The sequence below is a fragment of the Argiope bruennichi genome, chromosome 4, assembly GCF_947563725.1.
Source record: "Argiope bruennichi chromosome 4, qqArgBrue1.1, whole genome shotgun sequence".
NCBI lineage: Eukaryota > Metazoa > Arthropoda > Arachnida > Araneae > Araneidae > Argiope > Argiope bruennichi.
In genome coordinates, this window is record NC_079154.1 from 55,663,762 (window position 1) to 55,680,455 (window position 16,694).

General features: G+C 29.1%; 2 protein-coding genes across 5 annotated transcripts in view; one reads left to right on the forward strand and one right to left on the reverse strand.

Annotated features, from left to right (window-relative positions):
• Positions 1–1,831: 1,831 nt before the first annotated feature.
• The window catches only part of LOC129966146 (uncharacterized), a 36,273-nt gene continuing 21,410 nt past the window's right edge, over positions 1,832–16,694 (reverse strand). For 2 of the 3 annotated variants that reach the window (XM_056080537.1, XM_056080539.1), the window contains exons 2-4: positions 12,874–12,976; positions 4,893–4,985; positions 1,832–1,981 (exon numbers count right to left, since the gene is read on the reverse strand). In XM_056080537.1, the coding sequence (XP_055936512.1) occupies positions 1,860–1,981; positions 4,893–4,985; positions 12,874–12,976 (318 nt within the window). In that variant the 3' untranslated portion in view covers positions 1,832–1,859. Of the gene's footprint in view, positions 1,982–4,892; positions 4,986–12,873; positions 12,977–15,562; positions 15,697–16,694 lie in introns of those variants that run through there. The other variant, XM_056080538.1, reaches the window with a different exon arrangement.
• The window catches only part of LOC129966145 (D-amino-acid oxidase-like), a 58,732-nt gene continuing 50,158 nt past the window's right edge, over positions 8,121–16,694 (forward strand). Inside the window, exon 1 of one of the 2 annotated variants that reach the window (XM_056080533.1) lies at positions 8,121–8,171. The gene's annotated coding sequence lies outside the window, so the exon portion shown is untranslated. Of the gene's footprint in view, positions 8,172–11,427; positions 11,545–16,694 lie in introns of those variants that run through there. The other variant, XM_056080536.1, reaches the window with a different exon arrangement.

Here is a 16,694-nt window from a genome sequence, read left to right on the forward strand (position 1 = left end):
GTAAATTAAAAAAAAATAAAGATGGATAAATCAGTTTTGACACATTATCATGGTACGATGATTTTAAATAGAGATTCGTGTTTCCTTTAATTTTTAATGAAAGTAATATTGTTTAATTTTTAATAAACTAAATACCAGATCGAAAGTATAACAAGTTTATTTCTTTTCATTATACAGTTTCTTATATTCACCTGACAATATTAACCTCCTTATGGAATATTTTTTGTAGATATCTTAATAAAAAAATATTTCATAAAAATATAATTACATAATAATTTCAGAAAAAATATTCCTTTCATAAAAATTTCATATTTCGGTTACCTCAATGTTACTTCAAGCCTTTATTTATTGAATTTGAACAACTTATAACATCCATCTGAGAAGAAAATAAATTAGGAGTCATTTACAATTATAATATTATTCGTTGCAATAGAAAAATCTAATTATTAAATGACTAATTTCTCTGTTTCATCAAAGCGGTTCCAGCCGTTTTGAACAAATTTTCTGTGCGTTTTCTGAAGAGTATCTACCCAATCCAAATGACATGATAAAAATGGATAAAGAAGATATTCTACCTCCTACACATGATATTCCTCCCTATGATACTACCCCCTACACATGATATTTCGATTCTGACTAGTGTTTCATATTGGTAACAGATTTTGAATGCCATGAATGTATTGGCGCGATATGGTTTGATTGTGAAAACCAGGAATTTTATATTCAATGATCCAACTTACAGGGAAGTAAAAGATACAAAAGCAGACCAAAATAATCAAATTTAGAAGCTGGGACGGAAATATTTGCAGAATAAGGTAGAGAGCATTGTTCACCAGCTCTAAGGTTAGATTTCAGAGCCAGTTATTTGAAATTTACGTGGGGTGATATAGAGTATATAATAACTAGAAAAGAGTATACATTAGTAGAAGAATGAAGCCCAAAGTGATCTTGCCTGCAAAAATTTCCATCTGCAATGCAATTTACTTTACATTTTCAAAGGATTTTGTCGATACATTCGTTGCCGCTGTGGAACAGACACGTTTGTGAATGACAGAAGCTACTGTGATAAAACTGGATGTCTATGTCTTTATATGCTTTCCAGGTATAAAGTACAGGTTAATTACGGGTTTCATTCACTGATGACTTGCTATTTCTGAATTTTTATTAAAGAATCGATCATCAATCAGTAGAAATAATACTGTTGAGGCGGTATTGAATGCGCGAATGATAGAACCTGAGACCTTGTGGTTAGCAGTCGAGTAACTAAACCATTTTACCAAAACGATCGTTTGGGTTGGAGAGTTGTTAACTGGCTTATATGCTATTCACCACACTGTAAAGTAAAGCTTAAATTCTCAATACTATTTGACTAACACAAGTTAGGCGTTTGAAGAATTATCTCAAAATAGTTTTAGTATGAGAATAATACTATTGAAATCATTCTCTACTATGTATCATGCAAACATTACAGATTTCGGCATCAGTTACATGAAGAGAGTAAGAAGTCGGCGTCCTGACATAGGGGTAGCGCATCGTCCCCGTGATCTGTGCGTAGTAAAAAGGGGTCGTGGTTAGTAAAAAGGGGTCGTGCGTAGTAAAAAGGGCGTCCTGTAGAAAGGGGTCGTGCAAGCAAATGAATGATGCGTGAGTAGACAAGTCGTACTCTTGGCCCAAGTTGGTTCTACGATAAAAACAAGAGACGCTCTCCCTTAGGCTTAAATCGGATGTCTTTGAACAGCGGGCTTGTCCGTGGCAAGTGCCATAAGAAACAACAACATGAAGAAAGTAAGAAAACAATCTTTTTAATTTTATTTAAAAATGAGTAGATGGCTTTTTTAAAAACTGTATGTATAATTTATTTAACAACTCAAACATTTGTAAATACAATTAACACTCGATATAACCAAATAAATAACACAGCAGAGAATAAACACAGATGCGAATACTATGCCTACGGACATCCACAGGTCAGAATCCATTTCTGAAAAGAAAAGATATATATTAATGAACTATTTTTTTATATTTTTCATATGAAGAGGATGCAATTTTTCTTTCTTTTATCATAGAATATCATTAAGACAACTTTCATTCATCCCTGTTATCTTGTTTTTTTTCCCACTTTAACAACAAATTGCATTTAAATAATTTGTACACTTATTGTAGTTTTTAAATATTAAGCAATCCTCAAAAAGCACTAAAAATTGTGAGAAGAAAGCATAAATTATAAATTTAAAAAAATGTGCATGCGTTTTATTTACAAAAAAGTAATGAGCATTATCATAGATGAATAAATAAGAACTAACTGCAAAAAACGCACTCTTGGGATTACATTTCTGATCTAAAACTCAATTCTATAAAAAAAAGTCTTATATCTAGAAAGTTATTTTTTGATTGAGTTTTTTTTTATAAGAAAAGAATACGAAGGACACATTTTACTGGGAACAAGATTCTCTTCACAATGGATGAGATTTAAATATTTATAAAAGCAAATCATAAATTTTTCACCATAATAAAATAATATAAACAAGAGATAAACGTGATAAGGATAAACCAACGTAAATCATTTTCTTACTGAAAAATGAATAGCCACTGTTCTATTCTCATAAAAAGAGATATCTAGAAGCTGATGGTAATTTTTTCGTGCCTATAATACATATATTACATTTGAAAATGTTAATGTATATATACTTTGCATCGGAAAAATTTACCGGCTAAGCACAATAGGCAGCTGTCTAGAATCTTTGAGCCGAATAGAGGCAAAGGTAGATAGATTAGAAAGATGTTATTAACCTAATTGGCAAATAAATAAATTTGCAGAACATTTAAATTTTATGAATTAAAAATAACTGTTAGAATAATATTGACATTTTTTAAAGTATAATTAGTCAGGTACCCTACATTCACATAGCTATTATTGTAAGTAAAAACACCGAATTTCTATTTAAATTGTGCTGTACACAAAATTGGGTACCGATTAGTCAAAAGTTATAGCAAATAAATTAATAAAAATATTTAAAAATTTAAAAATTACTTAAATAAAAAATTAATTTGAAATAAAGCATTACCAAATTGATTGTGCATAATGTGAAACTGAACTGACCAGTTTATTAACCGAGAGATCACATTCTGTGCAGTGCAAATAACTAAACATGCCATTTCTTTGCATTTGGTTAAACAGCAGCAATTTTTACTAAATGTCTGGGATTATACTCATCTATACACTTCACAATCATCGTGTACGGTGATATTTCGGCATCTGCAGGCTATTCATTTGGAACAATTCCTACATAAACACAGTGCCTTAACTAGATAACGATATTTAATATTTCATATTCTACAGGTATGATCATATATTATTGAAGAAAACTATAAATCAAAAATCAAAATTTTTTTTACATATTTTTTAAAAAATTCCTTCAATTGTAGTCATTTTAAAAATGCAAGATAAGCACATAAAGAGTTTGTGATATCAAAGGATACAAATTTAATGCTAAAAGTACTATTGCGTTCGCATGTTCATAATGATTGCATAAACTTATCTGGATAAGCATTCCAGAAAAAAGATGTTCTTTCCAAAAATAAAAAAGTATGATAAACGATGGAAAAAATTCTTTGAATTTCAATACAAACACACTTATCACATTTCTATTGTTGTATTCGTTATAATTCAAGTTGTAGAATTGACAATATTGTGCCCGATCAAAGGCGTAACATACAACAAGTTTTGTTACAATCATATTGGAAATTTTTATAAAGCGAACAAGCAGCAATTGAAACAAAATAAAACAAAACAGATATACGCTCTACGGTATCAGGAGTCATCAATTAAGAAAATATGTTGTCAAAAAATTTTGTATATATCTGGACGTTCTCTTGATGCCATGGCATTAAAAATGTTTGTGTGTGTAGGCAGAGAAAGAACATATCGCTTACACACACACACACACACACACATATATATATATATATATATATATATATATATATATATATATATATATATATATATATATATATATATATATATATATATATATATATATATATATATATATATATATTTAATTATTTCCATGAATAAATAATAATTAATTACTATCTTTGAGTCTTCTCTAAATTCACTTAAAAATTATATTCTTGTTGTAACTTAAACTCACTAATTTTCCCTTCTTATTTCAGATAATTAACATCTTTAAATTTACCTCGTGTTTGTATCTATGGTAATATATGGAAGTATTGATTAATATTAATACAAAATGAAATCTATGAATTTCTTTTATTAATTCATTATGTTAATCTATTTGTTTATTGAATTTAAGGGAATTATAGAATATGTAGTACAATTTTTGGCTGTTACGTGGCTGAAAGGAAGATACTTTTTAAATGAACAATTTATTTTATCACGTTAGTAATAATTTTTATACAGGAAAAGGGATTCGTTCGCACCAGAATTCAAGAACGAAAATGATAGGATGTTTTTTTTTCTTTAATGGCTTTATAACGGGATTCTGATAGGGATTCCTTTGAAATATGTCGACTTAGGAAAGAGAATCATAGGTATCTTTGAAACACCTGAGTCGGCGCCAGGCAATTTTACCCATTCACCAGTGGCGTGGGAAACAAAGAAAAAAAAATGTATTTTGTATGTAAAAGCGCGTATGTAAAAATGTAAATGTAAATGTAAAAGCGCGTATTGCCAGTAATTAAATAACGAGTGGGATTTGGATCAGGAAATAAGAGAAAATTTTAAAATGAAGTGGCATGGATTAATTTAAGATAAAATTTAAAAATGAATTAAGAACTAAATTAAATTAAGAAATATCATTACATATATATACTTACATAAATGCATATAAAAGATAATTTTGAAAGAGGAGCATTTTTGAACTTACTATTCATAAAAACTCCAAAATAGCGTTTGATATTAGTAGTAACAGATTTGAATTTATCCAAGAATTTTGTTGTGTCTTCATCAGTTGGAAGCTCTACAAATCGAAAAAAAGTAAAGCAATAAATATACAGTATAAAATAATCATTGATATTTCAATAAAAAGTTATATTTTATCATAACAATTATTATAAGATTTTTAATATAGTAAGTTGTTTAGAAATTCTTTAATTCGAAATGGGGTATTGAATGGTTCTAAGTATGGGAAAAGGGAGTCAGCGCTTCCATTCAAAAAGGTACTGCAAATTCATTCACATCAATAAACCGTCTTTCCTATTTTACATATACACTTCGCTGACTATTAAATTACAAAAGAGCAAAAGACTGAAACATTTGGAGGAGGGGGAGGGGGGAAAGTGGAATGCGCTTTTTACTTTCGCTTCTACTTCAGTATTTCATTACAAAGAGAAAGTATTGCAATTACCAAAGAATTTAAACTCGAGATTTTGATGAATCTTCACATTTCAGATTTAGTAACAAAAACAAAGAAAAAAGAGTTGCGTTTGCCTGGTTATTCGTCTGTCTGTATGCAAACATGATAACTCAAAAATGCTTTGTGAAAGAGTAATGAAATTTAAATGCGACCTGTACACCGAATTTGAAAATTTCTATCAAATTTTGAACGGAATCCATTCATAGGAAATTTGGCTGACCGAATGGAATTGAACACAATAATCGTAAAATTTAAAGAACTAGATATATAAAACTTGCACAGATTTAGCTTTTCAACTGTGGATCCTTATCGAAGTTAGTACCATATTTATCTAGAATTTGACTGTTTGTCTATCTGTATTTTCTCATGCACTAAACAAAAACGCATCAATTTAGGCCAAGCGCATGTGTGCGATTTTTTAGGCAGCCAAATTTTCAGTTGGATGTTGGAAGTCTACAGGATGAATAGCAAATACATCCAATACAATAGTTCTTTTATTAAACAGTCAAAATACGCACCGATCTTTTTCAGATTGCGGATATCTAACGGGTGCGGGTTTAAAATATATGGGTATCTATTGTTCTGCTTATACACCCAAATAAGTCATTCAATCAAGGAACCCGGAGATTTTCTCTGTCATTGATTGAAGCGTTTCCATGCCAATTTGTCCCTGGACCGATTATGCCGAAATTTATAATGCAAACTTCTGCTCTTTTTTCCTTCTACACGATCTCTTCAATAAATCTTATTTTCTATACAATTAAAAGGACAAAACTTCTCTTAAGAACATTATCTTGCTCTGTAGTTTCATTGTCATATTAGTACAATGATTATATGTCCGGAGATTAGGGGCTTCGTTTTCATGTACCTTTTGATCCATTCCTCAAATCGGCAAGTTGCCAGGCATTGACGGTCTCGATAAAAACTTAGAAAGTCTGCGCTAGATTTAAAACCACTTAAAGAATATTTTGACGATGATATTTAAAAAAAAAAAAAACATCAGTATTCACTTTAAGTGACTGAATACACTTTAATACTCTCTCCAGCGGAAGTGGCATCCCCGAAGCTTTCGCTTATATTCTCTAATGATGATGTTATCCCACTTCTTCCTACTTAAAATTGTGGACTTTCAATAAAGCCGAAAAGGCTTCGTATGGCATTGAGGACAATAGCTACAGAATATTGATTTTTAATGTGAATCTGGCAGTTTTACTAAATCTACGAAAGAATATATATTTACTTTGGAGGTCTTTTTTCAACCTATTAAAAACAAGATTGGACATGGAGGGCTGAATCTAATTATTTAAAAATCTCGATTTCCGTAATGGAAATATTTTGAGATAGTAGTTAATTAATTCGGTTAATCAGTTTGCCTATTTCAGCAAATTTGCCCCTTCAAATTAATTTATCTGCACTAAATTTATGAAGAAGCGATAATAAATAACAAAGTTGCAGAGTTTTTTTTTTTTTTTTGACGACTGTACATAATTTTATTCATCTAACTCTTCTTTTTGTAGATATCGTGTCAAATTATATTCGAAGAGCCAAACAGATAATTTCATCTGAACAGATGCTACTCGCCATTTGTTAGAAATCTAGAATTTTAGCAGAAAGACCGTATACCAAATTTCATCTATCCAGTTAAAAACGTTTTTGAGTTATCTTTATCACAGACAGACAGATGGAGGGACATTTTCCAAAAATGTGTTTTCGATCTCAAGGAGGACTGAAACGTGGAGATCCGTCAAATCTTTAGTTCGAATTTTTTTTTTTATAATTTCTGTACATTTTCTATAGTACGTATACGAGAAAGTAAAAATGGATAAACCAATTTTAAGTATATTGAAAGATTTGTTGAAAATTTGGCACATATTTTCAATGTTTGAATAGATTTTCAATCGATAGACAAAACTTCATTTATCTAACTCGTTGCTTTTCTAAATTGTCGTATTCGAATGCATTCGGAAGTCCAAGTAGACTTACTGAAAAGAATTTCATCGGAAATCAAATACATAATGACGGTTTTGGTATACCAAACGGTATAACAAATAATAACGGTAACAAATTTCATATAAATATTGTAACCCTACAGATATAATTCCTCAATCGTTTTCCCAGACTTTAGTTACAAAAGTGGGATTAAAAATGAATAAAGCTTACTATTTCTTTGCATTTATATTCTTCAAAGAAAGTAAAAAAGTTTAAAGAAATATTTTCCTTTCCAAAAAGGTATCAATGAAAGTTCTCGTGTCACATTTTCTTTTGTAAGCCCTTGTTAGAAATTGAAGATATCCCATTTTTACAACAACAACTGCATCTAAATTCGATTAAATGTGTCACGGAAAAATATTGCTTCCGAATAACCTTTAACTTCATGTTTTGGGACTTCTTAGAATAACCACTTGTTTTCTTTAGAGCGGAACTAAGGATACTTTGGCCTTGTGTTGCATGACTTACGACTTCCAGAAGCGTACCGTTTCAAGAATATGTCAAAGAATATTTTTTTAGCAGTAAGTTATATCACGAATCATTGCTTTCGGAGAGTACATCTTTGTAAACACTTCAGTTTCCAAATTCGAATATTTGAAAAGAATGTGCATCATTTATAATTGGGCAGAAATCATAATATGATACAATGAATTAGGCTATAAGGTGATTTTCTGAAGATAATTTTAAACAACAACAATCTCGAGAAATTTCTATTGTAATTATACAATGAGATCAGTCATCCATGAATTATAGCGAAAACCACGCAAATGATAGCTGTCAACGAATTGCTTCCGGAAAATGGTGAGCTGTTTCAGTTGCTTAACATAGATCTCACTTTTACAAAAAGAGTTTGAAAAGCAATTTTTTTATGTATAAAAAATAAAAATGTCAGTAAATATATTCTCTTTTGTAATATCTCATATATTTTTTTAAAAATTGAAGCCTTATATGTTTAACATTGCTGCCTTACAGTGAAGATAATTAAGAATATGTTTGGGATAACATATTCTAGTTCCATTTTTTTTCTAGTTGGTGTATTAAAAATATTTTTAGGAATGAGACTGGCTTAAAAAAAGTAGTTCATTTAGCTTATTAGGTAAATTTCATTTCATTTATTAATTAATTTGATTAATTAATTACTAAGTAACAGACTAAGACACATTAATTTGTGTGAGATAAGAAACGGGAGCATCTAGGATTTTGTTTTATTGAAAAATTTGTGAGAACTGATGCAAATCTACGTAACTGCATTCAAAGTTTGATGATTTTTTTTGGTAAACATGCTTCCCATGGTCTTAGAAAGTATTAAAAGAAATAAATTTATGAATGTGCATGTGTAATAAATTATCAAAAATCATTGGATGTTTTTATATCAACACCATCTTAAATCATGGCATTGATTTTTTTGTTGCTTATCGTTTCTATAATAGATCCTCATTTTTAATGAAAAATATTTTCGGTTTTTCTCATTCAAAAGCATTATTCCAAATTTCAAAAGATCACTCATTTAGAATACTATTGATTATTTTTTATTATTAGAGTTTCCGAAGAATAAAAACAAATGCGATCTTTAGAATTTATTTACATCTAGCATGGCTTCATAATTTTCCACCATTTGAATTTTGAATTATTATGAGTACCTTCCATTCATTATTTTACCTTGGGATATACGCCTAGGTTAAATCAATGATAAGAATACTTTCAAATATTCATGATTCGACTTTCAAGAATATGGTTTCCGATAACCTACTGCCCGAATATTTGAAAAACAACTTATTTTTGAAACACATATGGTACTCGTATTGAAAGATTTAGAAATTTATACTGCTGTTTAGTGTTCATTGCCTTCGCCTGAGTCCAAAAGCAAAACATTTTCTTTTCACATAAATCTGAAGGATTTAAAATCTTTACTTCTTAATTTTCACAAAAACAACAATAAAAACTGAAATTAATTAAACCATCAGCTAACAAATACAAGTTTCTAATAAGCCCTTATTCCCAATGAGGGAATCTGTTTGCCTCTGAAAATCTTTACTTTTATCTCACTTTGCTAAAATCGTTTTAACTTTTTAAAATCTTGGAATAAGACCTTATTTAAGTTTCTTTTAAATGCAACGAATTGATTTCTTAATTTTGCACCGCTGTAGCAAGTTACGCTACTGGTCAGTAGTCATATTTAATTTAAACTTTGTTTGGATCTGCAAATTGGATGATAAAACCATATACCAAATTTTATCTATTCAATTTGTAGCATTTTAGACTCAAAATGTTCGCATGGGAAACAGCGGATAAAAAGGCACACTTAGAAAGAAGAAAAACAAAAGAGGTGGGTCCCCCCCCCCTATAGAGAGTGAAGATCAGTCAGGTTTTAACTTCGTTTCCTTCAAATCTGATAACATCTGTTTTCATTTATTTTCTAAGGTAATCACACACTAATAATGCATTATATATATAGGCAGACAGATGGACTCCCCATTTACAAATTTTGCTTAAATTTGATCCATATTTAGAACTGTAGTGTAAAGCAATATACCAAATTTCACTAGCCTTGTTCTTTTCGTTTGAACCATTGTGTTTATATGCAAAATATAAATTCTAAAATTTTTTTTTCGGTTTCAAGGAAGTTTAAAATACCTAAATCGAGTATTCTTGACGAAAATGATATTTTCTGTTATGGCATATTGATTTTTGAAAGTAAAAGATATTTATGATGTTATTATTGCTAATAAAATATTTCTAAATATTGTTAACAGATAATTTAACATAATATTTTAAAATGTGCTCGAAAATATTCGCAAAAACAGAATTTTGTACATATTGCAATCACAATATTTCCCAAAATGCATAATCAGTTTGAAGAAAAGAGTACTTTAAAAACAGAATTTTTTGGTTTGTTAATATGCTATAATTTTTTTTTTACTTCACTTTAATCTTAATTAAAAAGGCCGAGTAGCGATATTTATTTGGGCTGTAAACCTGAAGATAAACCAACCGGAGTGATCTCACCTAAACTTTCTCTCATTTTCTCCAATAAAGATCTTATTTCCCTTGGATAAAACCGAGAATATCAAAGTTGTCTATCTTTCACCTTATATGGAATCTGTCAATGAACATTTGTTCATCAATGACATGTGTTTAACAATATATATAAGTGCATTTATAATAAAGCATGCGAGAAAATTTTGAGTAATCCACTGGTCTTATTCTGCCTTTGATATATTGTATTTTTTGTTAAACAGTTTTATACTGCTCATTAAAATGTTAAAATAAATCAATTATGAAACCAAAATGGCTGTCCACAATCCGACCAGCTTTCGGCAGGAAACAACGTAGTATAAAATAATAAATAAAATACTTCTTTAAAATGAAAAATGCCATTATTTTAATACAAGAAAGACAAGGAAGCAAACATTTCTATCTTAAATTGAATTAATAAGCTATTAGAAACATTTCTTATTATGATTAATCTCATTTCCAGATAAAATTGTCCTTTATTGCTGAAAGTCATGCTTTATTGCTTAATTAGTTCATCTTACGACTAAATGAGCTCGACTCTTTACAGAGTGACATAAGCAATTTAACTAACCTACGCTCTGCATATTTTTATTCAAAGCTCCAAGGTTACACAATCTTATTTTTCTTTAAGTTAAAGAGACGTCTTTCCAATGTATGCTCAAATTCACAAATCATATCTTTTTTTCCTTTTTTTTTACCTCTAATAAGTGGGGGTTCTTTCAATTAAGAAACTAATAGTTCTGCGAAAGGTTTTCTCAATAATATTAAATTTTTTAAAAGTAATTTATCCCTAAGTAGCCCATAAACAATAGTACCAATTATCTACAGTGTATTTTAGAAAACTATTAGCACAGTTTGTTTTTAGATAAATGTCTTTGAACAATAAACATATTAAACATGTATCATTCCAAATATGTTTCAATTGAGGGAACATAAATCGAAACTGAAACTAAAAATAATGAAAAGAAAAATAATTGAAAAGAGTGAAGGCGAACCTTGGGTGAAATGAAAAAAAAAAAAAAGCAGTTGATTGGGTGCCAAACTGGAACTCTGAAAATGCCAGCTAAGTTACTACTAAGTACAAGTGAAGAAAACGTGGCTTCTTGACTTTCGTTCCGTAGTTTAGCGCATTCAGTAAGGGAATTTTGATGTATTTCAGGTGAGTAACTTCAACTTGTCCCCTATCGCTAATTTCATATATATATATATATATATATATATATATATATATATATATATATATATATATATATATATATATATATATATATATATATATATATATATTTCTTCTTTCTTCATTTTTTACTTTCTAATATGCAAGTATAAAGACAGTATTGTAATTATTAAAAAACTCGAACCCGAGGTTTTGACAAATCCCTACGTTTTAGACCTATCCGTATTTAAAAAACAGATTTTTGCCTTTCTGTCTCTTTTACTAGTTGTGACTAAGATAACTGAGAATTTATTCAGCTAGATTGATGAAATTTGGTGTGAGGTCTTTACACTAAAATTGGAGATTACACGAATTCTATGTGAAGTTCATTCAAAGAAAGTCTATTCTATCCATTTGTCCGAAGTTAAGTTAACATGATAAATAGAAACGAAGAAACTGACAAATTTGGTACACTAACATCTAAAGTATAGATACTAATCAAATTTGGAAACCAACTCTGTCATGTGGTTAAATTTCTATCGGTATGTACTATCACAAGTATGTCAGACAAAGACAATTCCTAAAATATATGAAATTTGATACATGATTTTGTATCTACAATTATGGTGCTGGGTCAAACGATTGGATATAATGCGTCTAAAACACAAATTCGATTTTTTGGGAGCCTTCTTCTATATAACTGGATTAACCGCCAAATAATCGCTGATGATCACACGATAGATTCAATAAAAATGCGAAATATCAATATTACATAGCTAATGCCATGTAAGGCAATCGCCCCCTTACCTAAGGAGGAGTTGCATGAAAGAGGGGGAATAACATCTTTATTAAGGAGTATGAAATAAAATTTTGTGTAATTATTTTTTTTTTCATTTTTATTGGTTATTGAGCTCTCAAGATACCAAATAAAAATAAAAACCGAAATCCAAAAAGTTCTCCAAAAATCCAAAAGTATTCAAAAATAATTTTAGGGAAGGCTGCAATTCTGCAATTCTAATAGAGCAGCTGCTACTCGCTTTTAAGTATGTACAACCCATATTAGGTGCATAGAGAAATCTTAACAATTCTAGGTACAAGAGTCTAAAATGGCGTTAAAGCTAATAATTATTAAAATTAAAAAGAAAATTCAGTTAATAGGAATTATTTGGTGATAAGTACAAATGAAAATTCGAAGACCTATAACATAAGCGCTGACTTCCATTATCTATTTTTTGTATTTAATCTAGCTTGAAAAGAAAATGTAAATAAGCAATAACACTACTACTAATACAATAAAAAATTCCGTTTACAGACGCAAATTTGCTAACATACCTGTAGCATCTTCTGTTGTTGTTGCAGGCGCCGAAAGTACTCCATTTGTAATTAAGAGTAAAGTAGCTGCAACCATCAAACACATACCAACTCCCACTTTCAGCTGAAAGAATGAATTTTTTATTTAAATACAAAATCAAGTGAATATGACATAAATCAAAAATTTGATGCCAAATTGACGACTCGCCTCTGTATAGGACATACTCGTTACATGCACAGGCACCTCATTTTTGGCGAGACGGCGCCAAAGTGCCCCACGTGTCGTGTAGATTTTACAATAAATTCCATTTTAATTGAATGCCCATCTTTTAATTCCTTCCGTTTACACTTTTTTAAGTCATCTTCATTAACTTTACAAAACCTGGTGGGAGAGAAATTCCACCCAAACATTTTTAAATTTTTAAAAACTATTGGTTTTTATATTTGTATCTAGTACTTTTTAACTTCTGCTCATGTTTGACTTTTTACATCGCTTTATTTTAGTGTTTCTATCTCATTAGTGTTTCATTTAGAATTATTAACATACTTACATTTATTTTCTGCATTTGTATTTGGATACCTTTCGATTTATATTTTAATATGTGTACTTTTATTGTCTGCCCTGTCTTCTTACCATTTGCTTGGCGCAGCATGGCCAAAAATGGCTTTTGAGCCAAAGAAAACCCAACAAACAAACCAACCAACCTTTTTATTTATATATATAAAAAAACCTTCATTATAAAAGTAACAAGAAATATTGTGAATTTAAAATTTTGTTGTCTGACTTTTAACTCGTCGTAGGTGTTCGACTTATTACTATGCATAAAAGAGTACTTGCATTATTCGAAACAGGTAGGGGCATGGGAAGACAGAAGCATGCAAATTGTGAGTACCTATAGAAAGCTGTAACTCGTAAGTTATATGCTGTTTTAGCGGTCCGAAAATCATTCAACTAATGTCTATGTGACAATCGTACACGTCAAGACAAACAACTGTTGCAATATAATTGAATTCATAAATGCAAAATATAACACTGCAGGAGTAAGAGGGTCTTTTCTAGAGAATATAATAATTGTCCTATGTCGTCTGTAACGTTAGCAAACTTTAAAAATATCCACGCCGTTCCAAAATCACTACTTCTATTTTGACGTCTAACAATTCAAATAAATTGTTTTTAATATGTGGAGAAAAAGCTAAGAATTAGTAAAAAAGTAACTATGGGATCGTAAATTTCCCTTTATATTTATATTTTTATGCTACTTTGGGGAAAAGATCAATGAGTTGAGGTTTGCAATTTTTATTATATCGACTCATTATATTTTTACTTCCATCAATATTAAATACTGTGCACTAATTAACTGTATGAAGATCTAACATTAATTTTAAGCTATTTTTTTATGATTGCATGTTCTTTACTTATTAAAATTTTGATAGATATTGCATTTTATTAAATGTTTTTTGAATATGTGAAATTTGATAAAACTATGTTTGATAAAACTATGATAAAACTATTGATAAACTATGTATAAATATCATTCTCAATTCGAATGATATTTATACATAGTTTATTTCATTCATAGTTTACTTAAACTGCAGCATGCAAGTGCATTTTTGAGATTTAAACAATTAGGATTCAGTTCAATCAATTAGGACTGAGATTAAACAATTAGTAATTACAGGAAATCTATTTAACTGAATAATTTAAACAAAAATACGTTTTTACAATTTTTGATTATGAAGTTATTAAAATTAGTATAATAAATCTCATGCATTGCTTCATTCAAATACCAAGAGTTCAAGTTGTATTCAAATAACAGGGCGCAACAAAGTAATCAGCCAATTCTCTACACTTTAAAACATACTAATATGTGAATATTTGAGATTCATACTAAGAGATTATAGTTGCAGCAAACCCACATATAAGGTAAATTCACATTTTGAATGATTACTAGACTGGAACTCACAAATAAGAGATGCAGGATAACCGCCATCGGCCTTCATAACTTGGTCTACTTTAATAAATCATTCAGAAGAATTGTACGATTAAACGTAGCTATTGTTTTAAAAAACCTTTAAGATTTATATGATATAAAATATGAACAAAAGCAAATGAAATTAAACCTTGATCGTGCAATGTTAGTAAGAACAAGCAAAATACTTAAAAAAAGCATTTTAACAAATTTTATGAAAACTCATGATTAGACTGCGTAATTCTTACATTGTTCGTAATCCAAGATAAAAATGCTGGAATGCAATAAGAAAAAAAAGATTATTGAATTTTACACTTCGAAAATGGGTTTAACATTTGTTTGTAATAAATAACAAATTAGTAAAATTCCTTAGATTAGAGCTTCTATCAAATATCTTATAAACAATAAATCAGAATCATTTTCAACTCCTTGAAAGTTTTTTAAAGTTGTAAAAAATAGTTAAAGAAAACAAAAAGTGACAATATAACAAACAACAATTTGAGTTTTTTAAAAAAAATATAAACAAACTTTAAATTATAAACAAAAAACGCTCCTTTTCAAGAATTTTCTTATATTTAAATAATTCTTAATTTGCAAAAAATAATGCAGTTTCTACCAATTTGGATCAAATAAATGCACTCTCTTTTAAAAGAATCCTGATAAAAGACTGACACATACCTTACTAACAGAAAATTTTCTTTAAAAAAAAACTGAAGAAATAAAAGTCAAAAATTAATTACCTTAAGTGCCAAAAATATGTTCTATTTTTCAAAGCAATAAAGCTCGGCGAGGGAAAATCTCGAAGTTCAGAGTTTTCCATCTACCCTGGTAGTGACAATACGGAGTTTTCCTCCACCACAGAGTGAATAATCATTCGGTCGAAACACAAAGAAGTCGTGAAACGGAATCATGAACCTTTGTTATTGTGACGTCATTTTTTTTTTTTTTGCCATATTTTAAAAAAAAACTTCTTTCATGGAGCAACGACAATTACACGGTTCTTTTGTCTTTTGAAAGACAATTTGTTTTAAATGGATGACGTAATGTCTTTATTTGTAAACGAACTTTTAGTGGTTATGTTGAAATAAATGTTTAGACAGGTATAAAAGGAGAGTTTAAAAATCACTTAAAAAATTATTATTTTTTTTTTTTTTTTACTAAAATTGGATTTTTTTCAGGTGCTGTTATTGAATTCAAATTATGTCAAATGCTCGAAATTAATTTTGCAGGTGTTTTACCAGATTTATTCGATAAACTAACTAATTAAAAAATATTTTTTAAATTTATAAACATATTTATTATTTTTTAGTATATCAATGAAAGTGTAACTGCTTTTAATAATTTTCTTTGTTTTTTCTTACAATTCTTAATGCCGTTTATTTTTAGATTCATTTTACACAAGAACAATAACTAATACAGTGGAAGTCATTTGATGCGATCTAGGTTAATGTTATTATGCGCTCTATGTTATCAAAATTCTCTGGTCACTAATAGACGAATTTAAATAAAAAGAAAATATTCATTTAGTGTGATCATTACGTCGCTTAATGTTATAAATTATTTTTTTAAAGCAGAAATAGAGAAATGATCAATCCTTCAATTTAAATAAGCGTTAATGACTGAAGTTGAAGGTTTTTCGTGCTCCATTTGATTGGGAAGAATAATCTGAAAGTCGTTTTTTTACGGGACGTTTTCCCCTCCTTTTGTCTGGACAAGAGCAGTCTAGATCAATTTAAAAAATGGATACTCTTTCAGCTTTGGTTTGAAATCTATTGTATAGCCATAAACAATTGCAAGTTTCCATTAAATTAGGAAAACAAAATATTCTAAAAAATTATTTCAGTGACACATAATGACATACGAAATAACAAT